The sequence below is a fragment of the Tachypleus tridentatus genome, chromosome 12 (assembly GCF_004210375.1).
Source record: "Tachypleus tridentatus isolate NWPU-2018 chromosome 12, ASM421037v1, whole genome shotgun sequence".
NCBI lineage: Eukaryota > Metazoa > Arthropoda > Merostomata > Xiphosura > Limulidae > Tachypleus > Tachypleus tridentatus.
The window spans coordinates 52,758,781-52,779,954 of record NC_134836.1 but is presented as its reverse complement, the minus strand read 5'-3'; the positions used below and the strand labels follow the sequence as shown (position 1 = coordinate 52,779,954).

The 21,174-nt window shown below is 34.8% G+C and overlaps 1 protein-coding gene across 4 annotated transcripts in view; it reads left to right on the top strand.

Annotated features, from left to right (window-relative positions):
- The window catches only part of LOC143233335 (neural cell adhesion molecule 2-like), a 71,537-nt gene extending 51,951 nt beyond the window's left edge, over positions 1–19,586 (top strand). For 2 of the 4 annotated variants that reach the window (XM_076469480.1, XM_076469482.1), the window contains 5 exons: positions 2,509–2,796; positions 4,395–4,697; positions 7,316–7,444; positions 7,660–7,778; positions 18,659–19,586. In XM_076469480.1, coding sequence (XP_076325595.1) covers positions 2,509–2,796; positions 4,395–4,697; positions 7,316–7,444; positions 7,660–7,778; positions 18,659–18,841 — 1,022 coding nt within the window. In that variant the 3' untranslated portion in view covers positions 18,842–19,586. The remainder of the gene's footprint in view (positions 1–2,508; positions 2,797–4,394; positions 4,698–7,315; positions 7,445–7,659; positions 7,779–18,658) is intronic. The other 2 variants (XM_076469481.1, XM_076469483.1) reach the window with 2 other exon arrangements.
- The last annotated feature ends 1,588 nt before the right edge of the window (positions 19,587–21,174 follow it).

Sequence of the window (21,174 nt, the reverse complement as noted above, 5' to 3'; positions counted from 1 at the left end):
CGGATTTTACTTTTTCTTGTTATTGTTTTGTAACATCGGTTTTTAATTACTGATGTTTCAGGCTTTATAATGTTACTTAGCTTCACTTTTCGACCATGTTTTCAGTCTCTCTTCCTTTTTTTACCTTGTTTTGTTTCTTAGTATTATCGTACCAATTGTATCCGTAGTACAAAATAACTAAGATGTCGCTTTGGATGTTTTATTTACTTATATTATTATATTATGTTTTACTAACTTATTGAACAGTTATTTTCAAGTCTTGCATAATTATTAACGAGTATTATTTGATCAGTTACTTCCGAAATTACGTCATTTGTTTCTTGTCATATTGTAATGTTTACTCAAACCTCAGTCTACGAAGTTTATTGCTTATTAAACTCAGGCCACCCTGTTAACCCTAATGGCATTCACTAACACTACAGAAGTTTTGGTACCAAGGTAGGCAAACAAAGACTCAGTGCTTGCATTTCGTGTATGAAGAGGTATTCTGTACTTTGTACTTAGAAGGACTTTGACTTATTCAGACTAGAAAGTAGTATGCCCCAACCAAGTTTTGATTGCTTACGAAACGTTGTTCTGTTGGATATTAATCATGTTTGCTGTGTCATAACTTAAGCTATACCTCTTACCATTATTTCTATATTCTTCTAAACGTTTGTGAAAATTACCAGTTTTATCAAAATAACTTTTATAATAGCTTATGTTCAGTCTTTCCTTCGCTCTGATTTAAACACTGCTTTCGTTAACTGCCGAGAAACAAAACCCCAATAAAAAAAAAAAATTTCAAGTGGCTTGAGCCTCTCTGAACAGATTAACCTTACCTTCTTTTCTTAGATCACATAAACTCTTGTTTATTTCACACCATTATTAATTCATCGTCCACGTGCCAAAGACATATCTATATCAGATATCATGCGTGTGATTTTCCATAAGACGTGCTTAGCCGTTCATTTTTCATTTGTTTAAAGTCAAGATATTTCTGTTCAACATTTAATTTTTCTATTTTTACTCTTACGTCTTCTCTTATTCATATAATACTAGTTTTTCAATTATGACAAACAGTTAGATAATTGATTCAGGCCATTAAAGTCAAGAGATTTGACGAAAGTACTCAGGACAGAGCTTATAAAGAAGATAAATCTACTCAATTTTTTGTCGTAACTGATCTTACTTTAACTTTCTTCTTGAAACTCCGATTTTTAAATATTTTTTTCAAAACCACTAACGAATAATACAGTTCGAAGTCTCAAGCTAACCGTTCTTTCTTTTCCATCTCGTCTCGAATTCTGAACTCGAATTTTTCTTCATGAACATCGAAAAGTATGAGCATGCTGATTCTAAAAAAAGTGAATAAATGAAACTATATTCTTTACCGTAACCGGATTGTATTGTGGACTTGTTTCATATTTGACTGGCTATTTTTAGAAGATATTTCTCTCTTGTAGCTTCATCTAGTGCACTTTCTTCCCTAACTAGACATTTTTGTCCACTTCTTGTGCATCTAGTTGTTACATCAGGTTCATTTCTCGCTCTGTTTGTTTTATATTTCCATTACCTGGTGAAGTACTTATTTACTCATTTTAATTCCTTATTATTTTGTTTCTTAATATTAATTATATCTTCAAGATTGGTATCAAAAATGAAAAAAGCAAGGAAATATATAACTAGAATGTTGTGTCTAGGAAACTATGAGGCCCCGGCATGGCCAGGTGGGTTAAGGCGTTCGACTCGTAATCTGAGTATTGCGGGTTTGAATCCCCGTCGCACCAAACACGCTCGTCCTTTCAGCCGTGGGGGCGTTATAATGTTACTGTCAATCCCACTATTCGTTGGTAAAAGAGTAGCCCAATAGTTGGTTGTGGGTGGTGATGACTAGTTGCTTTTCCTCTAGTTTTACACTACTAAACTAGGGACAGTTAGCGCAGATAGCCCTCGTGTAGCTTTGCGCGAAATAATAAAAAAAACAATAAACAAACAAAAAACAGCTGTCTGTTATATGCAGCTACCGCGCTGTTCCCATGTTTTCCCCTTAATTAATACCTGTATCTAATGTGCTTAAATATTACACAATAGAAAGTTAAACAGAAAGGTTTATATATATATATTAACGTAATTTTTCGGCCCTTTCTATAGCAGCATAATAAGGCACCGATAAAAAAGTCATTTCTAAGGATTATTGAAAATATTACTGAAGTCAGAAGATTAAACAAAAGTAGTCAGTTAGCTTTGGATCTCTCATACGGTTAATTAACTTAACAATGATAATGTAACACTCATTTAGGTCAATGACAATTTATGTTGTATGAACCTGCAAAAATACAAAGTAAACAATTTTATTTTTAATTTGGTTTGTGGAGACTAAATTCTGGGTTATTAAACATCTTAATCTCTTTTCATAGCTACTCAGAACCACATATTCAAAGTGCCAGTTTTTATATCTTTACAACGATTGGCGGTAAGTGCACTTAATAATAGCTTAAGCACAAGCTGTTATTTTTCCTTTATTAGTCAGACCGATTTGCAAGTCACACCAAAAGCTGACTTACGGGGCTGCTCGGCACGAACCAGCACAACTTTCCTGTGACGTCGAGGCAGATCCGGGTAATGTTACCTTCCACTGGAGATTCAATAGTTCCAAGGACGCCGAAGACGTCCTGACTTTTACCAGTGATAAGACAAGGAGCATAGCAACCGTTATTCCACGCATGGATCACGACTATGGCTCTTTACTGTGTTGGGCCAGCAACAGAGTCGGTGCTCAACAAAAACCGTGCGTTTTCAGTGTAGTTCCAGAAGGTAATGAATAGAAGATAAATAGATGAAATAACTTAATGACGTAAGCAACAAACATAATTATTTGTTTCCATCATTTATTGGTGTCAGGTCATGAAATATGTGACGTTTCACTAAGTATAATTGTTTTAGCAATTAAAATTTCCCTGGATTACCCGATTAATATAACTTATTATTTTCTTTCTTTGAGTGAGTTTTGTGATTTATGCTTTAAAGTAGATACCACTATATTAATGACTATAAAGTTAAACAAAATTAAGAATTTTATTTGTTTGAAGGTACGTGGAAAGCTACATAATGGGTTATATGTGCTCTGTCCAGCACAGCCATAGAAACCAGGTTTCTGGTGTTGTAGTTCTGCAGACACGCCGTTGTGCTTCTGTGGGGTTGGGAAGGTAAAATTAAGTAAAAATAAACATTAAAGTATTTACTCCCAAATACGTTAACTGTTGATTTTACAAGGAAATTTCACTTTTTAGTCTGGAGATTACTTTAACTCACCGTGCTCCAATCATACTCGCGACGAGGCAACAAACACAAAATGTGATATATTTGTATCTAAGCGCATTTGTAAAGAATAATCCTTCCCATAATAAACACGAAACACGATAAGAATATTACCAAACAGAAAAAGTCCAAACAAAGCAATTGTTCACTTGGTTCTTTTGTTCTTGGAACATCGCCGAAGTATCTGCTCTGTCCAACTCGAAGAATGTAATTTCAGATCTTAGCGTTCTGAGCCAGTAAACCGACCCGTGACTCGACCCACCGGTGAACTTCTTTTGTGTAAGTAATCACTCTGTGTTAAATCACAAACATAAGCGATTCTTTATATCATTCTTTGCTCCAAGGCCCGGCATTGCCAGGTGGGTTAGGGCGCTCTACTCGCAACCAAAAGGGACGCGGTTTTGCATCCTAATCACATCGGATATGTTTGCCCTTTCATCCGTGGGAGAGTAAAAAGTGACGGTCAATCCCACTATTCGTTAGTACAAAAGTAGACCAAGAGATGACTATTGGTAGTGTTGAATAGTTGTTTTGTGTGTGTATTTTCTTATACGAAAGTCACAGCGAGCTATCTTCTGAGTACCGAAGGGAATCGATCCTAGTATTTGTCATCCCGCTAGTCTACATTAAGGTTGGTTAAGGTGAAGTTTTGTGCGAAATTCAAAACAAACAAAATCACTCAAGTTAAGAGTATTTCATCGTTTCCCACTGAAAAAGGCCCCGGCATGGCCAGGTGATTAAGGCACTCGACTTATAATTTGAGGGTCGCGGGTTCGAATCCACGTCACACCAAACTTTCTCGCTCTTTCAGCCGTGAGGGCATCATAATGTGACGGTCAATCCCAGTATTCGTTTGTAAAAGAGTAGACCAAGAGTTGACGATGGGTGGTAATAACTAGTTGCCTTCCCTCTAGTTTTACACTGCTAAATTGGGGACAGCTAACGCAGATAGCTCTCGTGTAGTTTTGCGCGAAATTCGAAACCAAACCAAACCAATAGTTATAAAGAGTAACGTTTGTGAGTAGCTTATGTTTTTCCTTTAAGCCTTTTCTTTCACTTCTCTTTCTAGAAAAGTTAAAATTAAATTTTTCTAGGTCCTCCAAATACGGTAAACAACTGTTCTCTGCGCAATCAAACAGTACGTAGCGTTACAGTAGAGTGCGTGGAAGGATACAATGGCGGACTTAGTCAACACTTTGTGATGGAAGTGTACGACAAGAACTTCCACACACTACAAGCGAACTTGACGACACGAGAACCAACATTTGAAGCTGACAATCTTCCACGAGGAACGGATTTTCTTGTTGTGATTTACGCTGTGAATGCTAAAGGACGAAGCCACCCTCTTGTGATGAGAACAAGTACTTTACCAGGACCTCAAACTCAGTCCAGAAGAGGTAATCAAAGAAAATAAAATGTAATATAGTGAAAGTTTCTATTGAAAATCGTAAGATTTGGTAAGAAATAAAAAACAGCTTTAAATTAAAAAGGATAACGAGACAAAAATTGCACAATATTTGATGCGATTCAAATAGTAGTATTGTGCACTAATGTAACGATATTGCACAATATCTAATGTGATTCAAACAGTAGTATTGTGCACTAATGTAACGATATTGCACAATATCTAATGTGATTCAAACAGTAGTATTGTGCACTAATGTAACGATATTGCACAATATCTAATGTGATTCAAACAGTAGTATTGTGCACTAATGTAACGATATTGCACAATATCTGATGCGATTCAAACAGTAGTATTGTGCACTAATGTAACGATATTGCACAATATCTAATGTGATTCAAACAGTAGTATTGTGCACTAATGTAACGATATTGCACAATATCTAATGTGATTCAAACAGTAGTATTGTGCACTAATGTAACGATATTGCACAATATCTAATTTGATTCAAACAGTAGTGTTGTGCACTAATGTTCGATATAACAATTATTTAAAAAAAATTTCAATGTGGAGCAATAGTGATACAACACAAACTACGCATTTCGAGAGACAATTAGAGAAACATATATTATTGGTAACGAACATTGTTAAATATAAATGCGTATCAGTGACGACGAGAAAACCCACTTGTAGAGAAAAATATATATGTAAAAACAACTGGTATGGGTAAAGAAAAATTTTTATTTAGAGGAGCGAACAACATTTCGACCTTCTTCGGTCATCGTCAGGTTCATAAAGAAAGAAAGAGGTAACTGACCGATAGCTGACCACATGTTTGAAGGTGGTTGTGTAACTGAGTGTAAGAATGTAGAGGGCGTCCTTAGATGTTTGATTATATTTATTAATATAGGTATAAAGGTGTTCCTTTGTGTTGGTTTATTTTGGGCTTGAGTTGTTGTATAAGTAAGACTTCTTTAATTTTGCGTTTGTTTATGCTTGTTTGCGTATAATCTCAAATTTAGGATAATGTTTAGCAGTTATAAAAGTTTGCTTGACTTACTTGTGTTTTTTAACAACATTTCAAGATCTGTCCTATTAACCATAATAACATTCATTTGGTTTCATCAGTGACTTGGTGGTAAACTAGAGGTTCAGTAAACACGTGCAGATAGGTCACTGTTTATTTTCTACGCGCAAACTTAAACAAAATAATACTAATTTATACTTCTTTATTAATGTCAACTAGATGTGTTTTTTTTTTCAGGTTGTAGGTTGTTATGGTTTGTACTATTCTCGCGCATCGTTTCCCCTTCAACTTGATTTAGATTCCACTTGTTCGTATCAGAGTTTCACCCGTATCAAACTAAAGATTGCTGTTTGTATCCCGTAATCAATAAACATGTATTTAGAAATAGATTGTCCGTTGTTAACGTGAAGATGACATATAAAGGTCGAAACTTACTTACTCTGCTTATCAATAAAAATTTTAACACCCATACCAGCCATCCTGAGATACAGAAACAGGTTGTGTTTATTACAGGCAGAATATTACTTTATTTTTCGCCTCTATCAGTTTATTTGTTCTCGTTCACATATTCTCAAAATGTAATACAAATAAACAGAAAGACAATGATGCATTTTGTGGATTGGTTGTAATAAACTGTAAGCGACTTTCCGTGTTTTGGTCAAACAAATCAGCACAAAAACATTAGCAGTTACTTAGGGTTCAAAATGATGCGACTTTCTCCTACTACAACTGTCACATTTATTTTCGTCAATGTATTCTTTTTTTGATACAGTAAAAAATGACAGGTCGTCGTGTCCAAAGTTCAACCATTTGTTCTTCTTTGTCTTCACTCTAAGCTTCAATCGTGATGAGCTTCATTGTTCATGATGACGAGAAACCCACTTGAAGTAAAAAGGTCGGCTGGTATGGGTATTAAAACTGTTATTAAAATAAAGTAGACAACAACGTTTCGACCTTCAGGCCATCTTAGGTTAACAGAACTTCGTTGTTATTGAGCCATGTCTAGTCCCTTTCTGATCAATAATCGAGGAAAGTCCCGCCCTGAAGGTGTAAATGTAATACGCACGGTGTAATTTCGAGGGAGACATGATGCGATACGTCTCAGAATGCCACAAGGTTCGAAAACTCAAGTTGCTTGAGGTTCAATTATTTCGCTGCAGCAGTTCCGTCTCTTTCATTCGCAAATCACGAAACGAAATTTAAGTAGATTTCCTTTTTTATTATTCCTAACTTTCCTTTGCACAAAAGCGTGTTTACAAATTTAATTGTTTTCCACCAATGAACGCTTTTCTTTTCTTGCTTTTGCTTGAGAGGAAAGAGCTATAAGTGATCCTAATCTGAGATACTCCATGTCTTGTTCAAGTGACTTGTGTGTTTTAAGCTAACTTAAGCACTCTTCAGGAGTATGCTTGATAAAGGGAGTACGAGAAGGCACATATTGGGATAACACGTTTTGACACTCGTTCCGGGCACATTTGTTTAACACACTGACGCGTCACTAAACGAACTACAAGATAATAAAAAGTATTTTAAACTATATAAATAAAGTGAAACTTACATGCGTTATCCAACCTCTTTCGTAGGAACTTTCTGGCAAAAGAGTTTTAGTCCAGTCTTACTGGTCCTTACTACCATAGTCGCAGGGCTTATAGTGATCACCTGTATAACAGCCATCATTTTGAAAACTAAATCTCGGTGCCACGAACATAAAGGTAACGTTGAGCCATCATTTTATAATAAAGTAAAATATATCATATGACATGTGATTCAAGGTTATTGTAACATAAAAAACACACCCAATATATATACAATTCTTTAAGCTAAAGTTACCATAATGGAGTTAGATATAATTGTTTCCAACGAGTATTGCAGGTAGAAGATACCACGACTTACGAAAATGTGAAATTTGTTTTTTGTTTATTACCAGACAAGATACTTACAGAGCTCGCTACACCTGACCACGAAACCGTCAAATGGACAAATAGCAAGAAACCTAAAAGGGGTAGTGGCAGTCAGAGTAGTTGGGATAGTGTTGCTTGTAATAAGGTAGGGTAAAATATTCCTTTTACATTAATATCCGCTTGTGTCTCATTTTATTAATTTTTTACATCCAATTAGCACTGTCAGTTTTTTTTAATTTATTAATTTGCTTGTCCTGAAACTCAGTTTCTGGAGGTATAAGTGTTCAGATATAACGCTGTGTCACTGGGGGATAATTTGTTAATTTACACAGTATAAATTCTTTCCAATACTACGACAATTAAGAATTAGTTTTATTATTTTCTCGTTAGATTAATGGTTTCAACCGTGATTACATCATTCATGATTTCTTAAATCGTGTCCAGCGTCATAAATGTTCACTATATTAACATTCGTATATTTATTATCTGTGTAAATAATTATAGATATGAAATAAACCAAGGAATCCGGAAGACGACTCATGATTTCATTTTAATTGTCAGTAAGTTGTACATCTGACTTGGCTTAAAAGAAAGTTACTAATCTATAGCCCCCTAGTGGCACAGCAGAATGTCTTCTGCGAACATACAGCATCAGAAACCGGGTTTAGATACGGGCCACCGGTGAGCAGATCACACATAGCTTATTGTGTACTTTTGTGCTTACTTAGAAATAGACAAACAGACTAATATATAAGAGTAACCTAGTACATAACAATGAAACATTATTTTATCATTGTGTTGCAACAACAAACGTAAAACGTATAATTTAATAAATCTCGTAAGAGCTAGTAATGACGTAAAACAGCCATTTATAAATGTTAGTTTTTTAAGCTTTAGAATACTGTTTAACTCATGTCACAAAACTAAGCTAGACAAAACAGACAGCACATTCAAATAATAGTAGTTATGCAGATAGATTAATAAAGAGAACGAGAGTACTTTATTTAGTTTATACATTACTCACAAGAACAATGCTGACACCAAGTTTTCCAGTTTTATTTGTATTATCCTTGAATAGCCAGAAAACGTCTTTAACTTCGTAAAGAATAGGCTTAATCGATAGAATTAACAATTGATGAAAATACATCTTAGAAAAGGTTCACATTCGTCATTCTATAGCCTCGAATCACTTATTTTTACAAGAAGGCTGGCACAGTTGGGTGATTAGGGCATTCGACTCATTACTTATGGAAACTTTACAGTGTGACGTCTACCACAGATAGTCATCGAATACGTTTTCGCGAAATTTAACAAAATAAACAAACACTTTCCCGAATATGACTTAATATTTTAAACGATTTTTTTTTTCATAGAAACTGTTATGTAAGTTAGCTCTATCGCCTAGCTCCGTCTTTAAAAAAACGGTATGGTAAGAATTATTACAAATACACAGGGATTATCTGGTGCATGAACGGTTCATGTACATGCATTTACTTATAATTCAAGGTTAAATCGTAAAAAAAAGCATAAAATGTTCAATTCACACACAATGTATTTAAATACACAATCTGTCACGATATTTGCTTACAGACATTTTGTGAAACATTTGACTCAGCATGGCCAGGTGGTTAAGGCACTCGACTCGTAATCCGAGGATCGCGGGTTCGAATCCCCATTACACCAAAGATGCTCTCCCTTTCAGCCGTGATGGTCAATTCGACTACTCGTTGATAAAAGAGTAGTTGGCGGTGGGTAGGTATGACTAGCTACCTTCCCTCTAGTCTTACACTGCTAAATCAGGGACAGCTAGCGCAGATAGCCCTCGTGTAGCTTTGCGCGAAATTAAAAATAGAAAAATAAATGAAATATTTAAAAAGTGTTTTGGTATGGTCTGAAAATCATGGTTTCACAGATAGAAAAACACAGAACACACGCAGTATTAGGTAAGATCACCGTGCTTAAAAATTACATAGAAGATAAAAAATAACTGAATCATAGAAGTCCGATAACCGGAGAGCCATAGGAAGTTAGATTTTATCTTCAGGGGACACTATTAGGTAAAAGTAAAGTATTAATATTAAACTAATTAAGTTCATAATTAGTTACGAATTTTAACTAATTTCTTACTTGTCGGTTTGTTACTGACATTTTACAGCGTTGAGACACTAAACAAAATTTCAGAAAGATAGTTTTACAGATCGTGAAATTAGACATTATTCCAAGCTAGTGAAAACAATCGAAAACTAATTACGACAATAGTAAACCTCTGTGAAGTCACTTGTATGAGGGGATTTTATACTGTGAATATCAGAGTTCATGGTTGAAGTTCCATTGCCATATAAAACACTCTGTTGGTTGATGTCGTGGCCGTGATTAAGAACGAAGGGTTAATTATCAAAACCCATTATTTAGTCGGACAGAATAAACGAAGGGTTAACAGAGTGCCATCAACTGCTTGCATTATCTTCAGTTTATCGGTTTAAATACAAATATTATAGATTGCTCTTTCCTTTCCCTTAATTGTGGAAAAATTAATTACACATAACGTATTGATAGTTTATACTGTGGTTGGTTGTGATGGAACCAATCAGAAATTGTCACACCAGTATGAAGCCTATCAAAGTACACACAGTCATATCAGATATGCCCAGCACTTGTAGTGTGGATTCAATCATGACTCATGACATCCAAGAAAGAAAAACACTGTGGGAATAGCCTGTACAATTAACGTTTCGGTTGGTTAATGATACTTCATGCGAATAATTCTGACAATATATCATGTTTTAGTGAGAGCTGTATGGAAGATTGTGGTCAAACATTAACTCTTTTCAGTCAAGTTTAACTTGACGAGAACTGATGATGACAATAGGTAACCATACCAACAGGTTGAAATTGGCGCCGATCTACGAACAGTGCAAGAGAAAACTATTCGCGTGTACGTTTAATAAAATAATTGATATTCGAGTTCAACAACAATCAATGGAAGGTCCTGAAACAGCTAAGAGAAGAAAGGCATAATAGTCAATTTACAATAACTAGAGTGAAGCATGAAGGGAAATCAGTTCACGATTGGAGCTACCACTCAGCCAGTGGTGTTGGAGATATACGGAATCCTGTTGGTAGCTAAATCGCAGACAAATACATTAGTTTCTGATCCATCATGCTATTTCCTCAGAAACAAGATTTATCAGATGTGATTTCATGTTTCAGCAACATAATGATCCCAAACATACAGTAGACATGTTTAAACACAAACATATGTCAACGTTGAACAGGCAAATTGGATTGGATTTTAAAACCGTGGTATATGCAATGTGTTTTCACCGTTACTTTACTGAATGTGCAATACGTGATTGAAACAAAAAAAAAAAAAACACATAAAAGCCATGAAAAGTGCACTTATGGGCTCGTTGTTATGAGCCAAAATTTTATTTATTTGAAAAGTAAGCAGGTCGGATACGGTTGCTTTGAATTTATAGGATATTATGACACATATTTTTGCACTATGTTTCCAATGCTTAGCCCTTATCGTGACAAGATATTTGTTATTTCGTCATATGTCTTGAAAATATTAGGTTATTATGTTGTCTAATTCCAGCATTTTTTTGTGTATTTTGCGTAACAGTTTTCTAAACGTACATTTAACGGTGTCATTCGATATAAGACTGGTCGATTATGTCTCTTTTCGTTCTCACGAGACAATAAAATCAACTTTATTAATGGAACATGGAATTTCACTGGTCCCTAAAGATTTGACATGTTAGGTTTTAAAGTGCTTATGTAAAAATAATAAAAGTTTGCTTTGTCTGATAGTCTAAAGGTGGTGTTTGAAAAAAGTAACACCCCTAGTTACAATCATTACAAAAACTACATTGGTATCAGTTCTTGGAACAGCTCAGTTGTTCGTTGTGCCAATGTGAAATTTCGATTTGTTTTCCTCATGCAAGAATGGATACCAAGCAGTTAGCGTTGGTTGTTCGATTAAAACCTAGCTACCATATTCCTCCAATATTTATAGTATTACTTTCAATCTGGTATGCAACATTTAATTTTGGAAAGTTGTCGCTGAAGGGCGGATTGAATTGAATGAAAACAACAACAAAAACTCATAAGGATGTGCATACACACACACACACACACAGAACTCTGCTTTGACAATCACTTACAAGGACTTAGTTTTGTTTTGTTTTTTGAATTTCGCGCAAAGCTACACGAGGCCTATCTGCACTAGCTGTCCGTAATTTAGCAGTGTAACACTAGAGGGAAGGCAGCTAGTCATCACCGCCCTCCGCCAACTGTTGGGCTACGTTTTTACCAACGAATAATGGAATTGACCGGCACATTATAGCGCCTTCACAGTTGAAAGGACGAGCATGTTTGGTGTGACGGGGACTCGAACTCGAGACCCTCAGATTACCAGTCGAGTGCCCTAACCACATGATCATGCTGCCCCACTACAGAAGAGTCAAATATACATTATATTATGCCTAAGTATGCACAAAATATATGGAATATTTATAATTAGCTAAAACTAATCTTTATTGTTTCATTCTCCATTTTTCATTTACTTTTTTTTAAGTACGTAATTGAATAACGTTCTGTTTAGTTTCTAACTCAAGTAAATCTCAGTTATTGCAATATAAAATGCAGTTTCACCATTCTACATTTCTGAGCATCAACTTAAACATGCGTGTTCGGAAATAATTTATACCCATGATTTATAAATATGTTAAGATTTTATTAATTATTGTATGTGAGAATATTCTTTCGGTATGAAAGTTGTACAAGCGTTAAGAATATTTACATACCTCAAACCTTTGCTAGTTCCACACAACTTTCTGAAGTCAAGATGTTTATAGTTTAATTTTCATTAAAAAACGACGACATTTATGTTGTCTTATTCCAAAGTTTTAAATAGGTTCGATTTTCGTTTTATTGATTGTTTGTTTGTCTGTTTTTGAATTTCGCACAAAGCTACTCGAGGGCTATCTGCGCTAGCCGTCCCTAATTTAGCAGTGTAAGACTAGAGAGAAGGCAGCTAGTCATCACCGCCCACCGCCAACTCTTGGGCTACTCTTTTACCAACGAATAGTGGGATTGACCGTCACATTATAACGCTCCCACGGCTGAAAGGGCGAGCATGTTTGACGCGATGGGGATGCGAACCCGCCTCCCTCAGATTACAAGTCGCACGCCTTAACCCACCTGGCCATGCCGGGGCCCTGTTTTATTGACGTCATACGTTTGTGGGCAAAATTGATTATTTTATAAACCTTAAACGACTATAGTTGATAAAACAAAACAAAATTCATATAACAGTAACGTATTTTTTATTTATTCCAGCATATAAATCAGCTCATATCATAAGTCTTCGAATTTCGATGTGCTACAATCATTTAGAAAAGATTCTTACGTGAAAAGCAAAACATAAAATTTCGGGGAAAATTTCTCTTCTGTTAATCTTACCATATTTATCTAATTATCTTTGGAAATATTAATCTAAAGGGTATAACTGTGTATTTATAAATATCCGTTTTGAATATAATTACGAAGCGGTAATTGAAAGCAAATGCTTTTACGATAATTATATGGAATTTATTGTAGTGTAATTTTATTCATTTATATATTTATACCATTTCAATCTCACATTAATTAATTGAAAAATAAATAATTCAGTAAAGTTTAGTATTAACTTTTGCGTTTTGGCGTTCTTTAAAATCGTTTAGATCGTAGTAATAGTTAATGTAACGATACAGAATATATTTCGTTACATGAACGTGATAACTGCTATTTTTTAAGGTACAGGATGCCCGAAAATGAATATACCACAAGGAATGTTGAATAACATTTGTATTATTTGAGATAACAACTGATGTTTTCGGAAGGTGTGTAAGTTTTAATTGATTTAATCAAGACAGTTCTACATGTTTCCAATTATTAGCTATAATCAGCTCTCTAGTGGCTCAGCGGGGTTTCGATAACAGAGGTGTTTTGAACACAGACAGCCCATTGTGTAGATTTGTGCTGCATTCTAAACAAACAAACGCCATAATTAATCTAATTTTGCGCCCCAGTGGGAAAGAGGTATGTCTGCGAACTAGCACCGTTGAAAACCGGGTTTCGATACCCGTGGTGGGCAGAGCACAGAGATAGCCAATTGTGTAGCTTTGTGCTTAATTTTAAAACAAGTAATCTAATTCTGTGTTCAAATCATTGTACACAATTTCTAACTCAGCCGTAAAGACAGCATGAAAACAACATAGCTATGAAGGGTCAGTTCTCAAGACCTCTTGGTTTGTGTTGTTAGACTTAAAAACATCTACAAATAACAAGCCCAAAGGGGCGAACTTGTGGGAGCTCTTTAATAATAGTAACTTTACTCAAAAACAGGGTCAGTTCTAAAATGTGCAATGAAACGCATTCGGAAATGTTGTTATTTTAAATAATAAAAATGTCATTCAAATATCTGTTTGATGCATTCATTTTGGAACATCCTGTACGTGTGGCTCTGATGTTCCCTTGTGATTACACCTACTTCTTTCACAAGCACAGTTTTGTGTATTTCTTTACTTAATCAGTAACACACATGTCACTTCGTAAGTATATATTACAGATTTATTTTCTTTTTTACTATATGGTGAAGTAAAACGGATTCGAAACTTTCAACATATTACATTCACTTCACCATTATAAGGGGCCTAACTGTGCTGATAAGACATGAATACGCGAAATTGCAGCCCACAGTAGAAGTTACAGCCAATCAAAGAATGCATTAGATTTGTACGTCATAGATTATGTTTTCAATTTCATCTCTAGTGAAAAATGAAAGTTTTAAACAGTTACTAAACAGTGTTAGTATACAAATATACAGCTGTAATAAAATATAATATTAATAAAATGTGCTAAGTATGGTGGTGTTTTAAGAAACTACTACAATAATAATGGTGTAACGTTCGCCATATTGAAATAATCTTATCAGCGAACACGTGTGTTTTTTTGTGTTTTTTTCTCATAGCAAAGCCACATCAGACTATCTGCTGAGCCCACCGAGGGGAATCGAACCCCTAAGTTTAGCGTTATAAATCTGGAGACTTACCGCTGTACTAGCGGGGAGCTTAGCGAACACGAAAACAACGTTTCGGTCAACAGACCTTTATCGGTTTTCCCGTGAAAACTGAAAGATAACATAAACTAAATAATGTTAGTGTAGAGAACCGAAGATAAATATTATTCATCTAGATAATAATATTTAGCTACTCTAACATGCTTTCAGTGAAAGTAAAAAAAAAAAGTTAACTGGTTAATGTTCCGATATTATTTTCATGTCTGTAATGTTAATATTATATTAATTTATTTTCGTTTATTTTTGTCATTTCTTATCATCAGAACACAGATTGTGCAGGTATACTCTCCTCGCTAAAAATTGTGAGGTAATTGAGAAATAATTTCTATTTTTGGCATTTATTAACTATGGCTTTTTCTCTGGATGTTCTGTCTAGCAGAATCGTAGTTAATCAGCTATTCCGTTATATATTTAGCATCATATGTTTATAGTGGAGCTGCCTTTTACCTAGTATTAAAATCAATTAGCCTTTAAGTCCTTCTAAAAATATACATTGAAGAGACAGTTACTTTGAGAACCCTAAATGGTAATGATCCTTTTATGATAACCTACACAAAGCGACTGTTTTGCTCCCTTTGAGAGTAATATGAGACAGTTATAATAATAAACGAAGCTTTATCGCCTCTAAATAATCAATTCTCTTAACTGTAGAAAGCATTTTTTCTTTCTTTTTTACACATCTGACTATTGAATTAATATAATTATAAAGAAAATTTTACACTACTCTTATTATTAAAACATAACACTGATTTGTTCAATATTTTAAAACTATCAAGCAACAGCTGGTAAAATATACACAGCTTCCGAATCCACTATAGTTAATCGATTTTTATTTTAGCACAAAAAGGCACAATAAGCCATCAAACTTCAAATGTTAGCAGTATATTGCCTTAAACTTACCATTGACTCACCAGGGGACAACTACATACTCTACTAGCTGGAGTATCTGTACCTTGGACAGAAGTTATGGAAATTAACGATTAATGAAAGGCTATCTTAGGACATGGAAAGTTGCTTTCGTTACACGTAATTGTAAAAACAAAACAAAAACTACTTACCATAATTTGAAACTGCAACTTTGCATGGACACAACAAACGTTCATGCCAAGTTTGGCGAAGATCCAACTACAACAAGTTAAGTAGTCGTAAAAAAACGCAAAAAAACATGAAAACGCCCATAACAACAGCAAAACGCAAAATGCAAAATTAAAAATTTGTTTATGTGTTTCCATGAACCCAATGAATCTCCATATCCAATTTGGCGAAGATCCACCTATAATCTGCAAAGTCGTTACATGGACATGCGACAGACAGTACTATTATATCTATATAGATAAGTAGTTACACGGACATATAACAAACAGTACTATTATATTTATATAGATTTTTTCATATTTCGTTTTAAGAAGATAATATTTCGTACTTTTCGTAACTTGACAAACACCAATTTGTACACATAATAAAGTGAATTTATTCTTGGTAAACATACTGAATTTCCTGCTCTCAACGTATTAAAGGCAAAATAGTTTTGATACCAACGTTAAGGTATACATTTATTTTGCTGAATATATTTTGAAATATATTTCAAAACTTGTTGATGTCTTTTTTTACATATAAATTTTTGGTGATAAAACAAACATGTTAAAGATTTCGTTAGCCATTATTTCGACTGTCTACAGACAATACTTTGAACTAAGTCTAAATGAGTTATGTAGATGAAGTTCGATTTAAAGTAACGTGTTAAATTAATATTAATAGCTTCAGTGTTTTGTATCTTATCTTAGTAAAAAACATGTAGAACAGACATAAAACTAAAGTTCGATGTGCGTGTAGTACAATTTATGTAATAAGAGAAACATCTGATTCTTAATTGTGGTTTTACTTCGCACACGATTCTCTCAAATGAAGACTAAATCTGATACCGTATCTGAAGATGCTTCTCTGCAAACATTTTTATCATAACTCCAATGGCCTGGCATGGCCAGGTGATTAAGGCACTTGACTCGTAATCTGAGGGTCGCAGGTTCGAATCCCCGTCACACCAAACATGCTCGCCCCTTTCAGCCGTGGGGTTGTTATTATGTGACGGTCAATCCCAGTATTCGTTGGTAAAATAATAGAACAAGAGTTGGCGGTGGGTGGTGATGACTCGCTGTCTTCCCTCTAGTCTTACACTACCAAATTAGGAACGGCTAACACAGATAGCCCTCGTGTAGTTTTGCGCGAATTTCAAAACAAACAAACCAAACGTTTTTTTTTTAAATTAAATGATAAAAGGCCTATCCTTGAACCGTTGTAGTATGGTATAATATCTGCGTTGAAAGGGTCACAGTAAAAACATCAGTTACCATTATCTGAAGAATGTTTAACAGTTGTGATTGTGTAATACTACCAGAAAAATATTAAATTAATTTTAAAAGTGATTTGTTCACTCAGACTTAAATTGTTGAAGACGAATATTGTTACATCAATACCTTCCTCGGGAACCAAGAGGTGTTTTTACACTACCGTTTGAATATTAAAAGTATGTTAATCCTGAAACTTCCAAAAATAATTGTTTTGGACGCTTCCTTTTTAAAACAACTTCGAACAAATTATTAAGCGCAATACAGTATCCCCAAGTATCCATATTAGCTGGTACTAAGCTCTACCCACTGGGAGTAAATTCAGCATATATATAAATAAAGTCACATTCTCAGCATCATTAATTAAATAATTACCAGCCTTTTATGTTTAGCTTTCAACTGAGATACAAAACATTTCATCTGTGATTCGGCGGGGAAGGTCGAATCATCACGATAGTCAGCAGTGGGATAAGCAGACAAAAACACTTTGAAAACATTTACGGGCATAATATTCCACTCGGCTTGATGCAAAACATCTACCAAAGGTGGTTTTAAACGGTTCTTGAACACCTCTGCGTATTGGTTTGTTTTATTGACGAGGAAAGGAAGCTAGTCATCACCACCCACCTCAAAGTCTTGGGTTACTCTTTTACCAAGGAAAAGTGAAATTGGCCTACACATTATATCGTCCTCACTGCTGAAAGGGCGGACATGTTTGGTGTGACGAGGATTCAGACCCGCGACCCACAGATCACGAGTCGAACACCCTAACTACCTGGCCATGCCAGGTCCCTCTTTAAAAGTAACGGTGCACAAGGTCATATTGAAAGACCAAAGCTAGGACTCGTGATGACGAGAAACCCATTAAAGTAAAAGCGTATTCTCAAGATGGCTGGAATGGGTATTAGTACTTCAATTAAAATAAAGTACAGACTAGGAGTCTTATAATGGTAGACTGTATATTATATGTATCGTGGTTTTACTTTTATTTTAATCACCACAATGAACCTATATTTATATACAAGTCAAAATAAAATGTACTATTGATGCAATATTTATTAGTCCCCCGCTATAAAACGGTAAGTCTACGGACTTAGAACGCCAAAATCAGGGGTTCGATTCCCCTCGGTGGGCTCAGCAGATAGCCTGATGTGGTTCTGCTATAAGAAAAACACACACAATATTTATTTTTTCCAGAATTATTCAGCATATAAGGTATTTAATGTAGAAAAAAATGAAAATAATACACTAGTTGATTATTTCAAATACAAGTTTCGGGAAATTTGATCCTTGTTAGTATCCTGAAACAGGCCTCTTACAGTGATGGAGTTTATGTTGGATTTTTAAGTTCTATATAAATATAGATTCACTATGGTGAACACAATAAAACTATAAGCGTCATACATAAAATTAATTTGTTTCAATGAGCGTATCACAGGCCACTGCTGTTTTTAACGTAATAAATTTATCAATAGAATACAAGAAATTGTATTGTAATCTTAGACATTATGACGTTTTGTGGTGATCGTTGTCCATCTTCACCTTTTGTGTTTTCAGATAAACACATCAGTTCCACTTCTTCACGACGACAAGCCGATCCCATCTGATTTAGTGATGGATGTTGTTCGAGATTATACGGATAATAAACAGGAGAATGGACAGAACGGACATAGCGAAACGAAAATATCTGAAACGTTCCCTGGCTCCGGTTACTCGAAAATAAGGAACATATGTGTTTAATATGTCAGTTAAAGGGTGCTTTTTGTGCCTTGTGCTTGTGCTGTGATTGTAATAATTATTGTTCTGGAGTCGACAGAATACTGAAGGACAGGGTCCACGTTTGAATGGACATACTCATCTGAAGTGTGTGATTCAAGACATTTATTTCAGTGTGCCATAGTTTGTTCAAGTCGCATTGTGCTGAAGAAACGCAACAGTTTATTCATTTTGGAAAAGTATTCGTCGGTACATGTTTCTGTGTCTACTATGTTACAATAATGTCATTGTTTTATTCATTTGGTGTATGTTATGATAATGTAGTAACCACAAGTATTCACGTATTATCTAAAGAATACGAACATATTTATTTGGTGTAACACTGTTTTTGTTTCTCTCGTCAAACTGATAAGTAGGGTGGACTAAACTGTGTTACTGAAAGACACGTAGCTTGAAACAAAATAATGTTCAGTTAAAAACGATCTCTCGCTTTAACGTTGGGAAAATTAGCCCAATCAACTGAATCGGAAATTTGGTTTAACTCACAATAAATACGATGAGAAATTTATTTCGGTTTAGTATTAAAATACGTGTAATTATTCTTCCCTGAAAATAAGTAAATGTGATAATTACTTGACGAGTCTCTCTTATTATTAAGAGTAACAGTTGAAAGCTCTGTTAGACATTTGTACATCAAATAGTTACACAGGCTTGATATCGAAGTGTTATGTGTAATAGAAAATATAATCTTTATAAACTATGAATATTATATGGATCGAATGTCGGTTATTAAAACATAGTTTTTTCAAATACATACACACGTTCATATCTTAACCATTAACAAACTATGTGGATGTGTTGTAATAAAAAGGACAAAGAAAATTAAGCAAATCGAAAGTTTTAACAATAATTTTAAGTAAATAGATTTCAAATATTAAATGCTTGAGAATTATCACTTGAAGAGTGAAATCCATATACATACAGTTTTCCTTACTTTCGTTTTTGACATGTTAGAGTTTAGGTTTCTTTTGAATTTTCGCTCAAAGCTACATGAGGGCTATCTACGCTAGTCGTTCCTAATTTAGCAGTATAAGAATTAATACCCACCGCCAACTCTTCGGCTACTTTTTTACCAATGAATAGTGGGATTGACCGTCACATTATAACGCCCCCATGGCTGAAAGGGCGAGCATATTTGGTGTGACGGGGATTCGAATCCGCGACCCTCGGATCACGATTCGAGTGCCTTAACCGCTCGGCCATACCAGGCTGTTAGAGTTTATTTCTATTAGCTTTTGTAATTGTCTCAAACCTATTTTTGTTTTTACTGGTGTTGTAATAATCAATTACAATCTCATATACTATACATAAGAACGCTCAATGTTCTTAAAACAAAGAAATCAAAGTCGAATATGTTTGTGCTACAATAAATATTTTTATGCCAAGAATCCAAAGTGTATGAATACAAAGGTTTTCGTTTAAAAATAGTTATTGCTTATAAGGTTTTAAAACCCGACTATAAGTGATACCTTAGGGACATGATAGCCCCAACAGCTAAGTTTCAATTTAAATACACAAGGCCAGAAACGTATGGTTATTTGTATCGCTAACTTTCGTACACTCGAGAACTATCTGCTTCACCGTCACAGCGGGTAGTTTACACGACCAATCGCCACCTGTTGGGATATTCTGAATTAATTGGCATGTGTAAATGGAGACATCATATATTTCTTCACTTTGTATGTTATTTGTCCGCAAAAACTTCCTTTAGTTTTTGAGCTAGCAGGACAAAACGTATCACATAGATTAGGCGTGCCTTGGGTAATTCTTTATGTATAGTATATATATATATAGTGTACATTTCTTTACTAAGAGCTACAACAAACTGGAAGGTCACTTGAGCATTATGGGTTTTAGGAATAGGTTTCAGAGTTGTTTATCTTGAACCTATCTTTAGATTTTATGTTTCTGAGCTACATAAGAATTTCGGTTGTACCAGGTTTTGTATCTCCTCTCACAAGCTAGTGGAACAGAACTTCACACACATACTCAAGTATCCCGAGCAAATGTTCTAACCGGTATTTTTTATTTTCTTTCGGAACAGATCCCCCTTTGTGTAGCTGTAGTCGTAAGTGCTTGATCGGTGAGTAATAAGGGGTTTCTGAAGGTGTATATTATTCTAGTACATGTGACACCATCTTACTGGTACAAACACTGTATTTACAGGTCTGTAACTTCAAGCATAAAAACTTGCACTGCGAGTTAAGGGTAAAAATATAACCTCTTGATATACAATAAAAAGTCATAAACAATAATGTATAAGAACGTGTTTTTTTTCTTCGAGGGATGTTTATAAT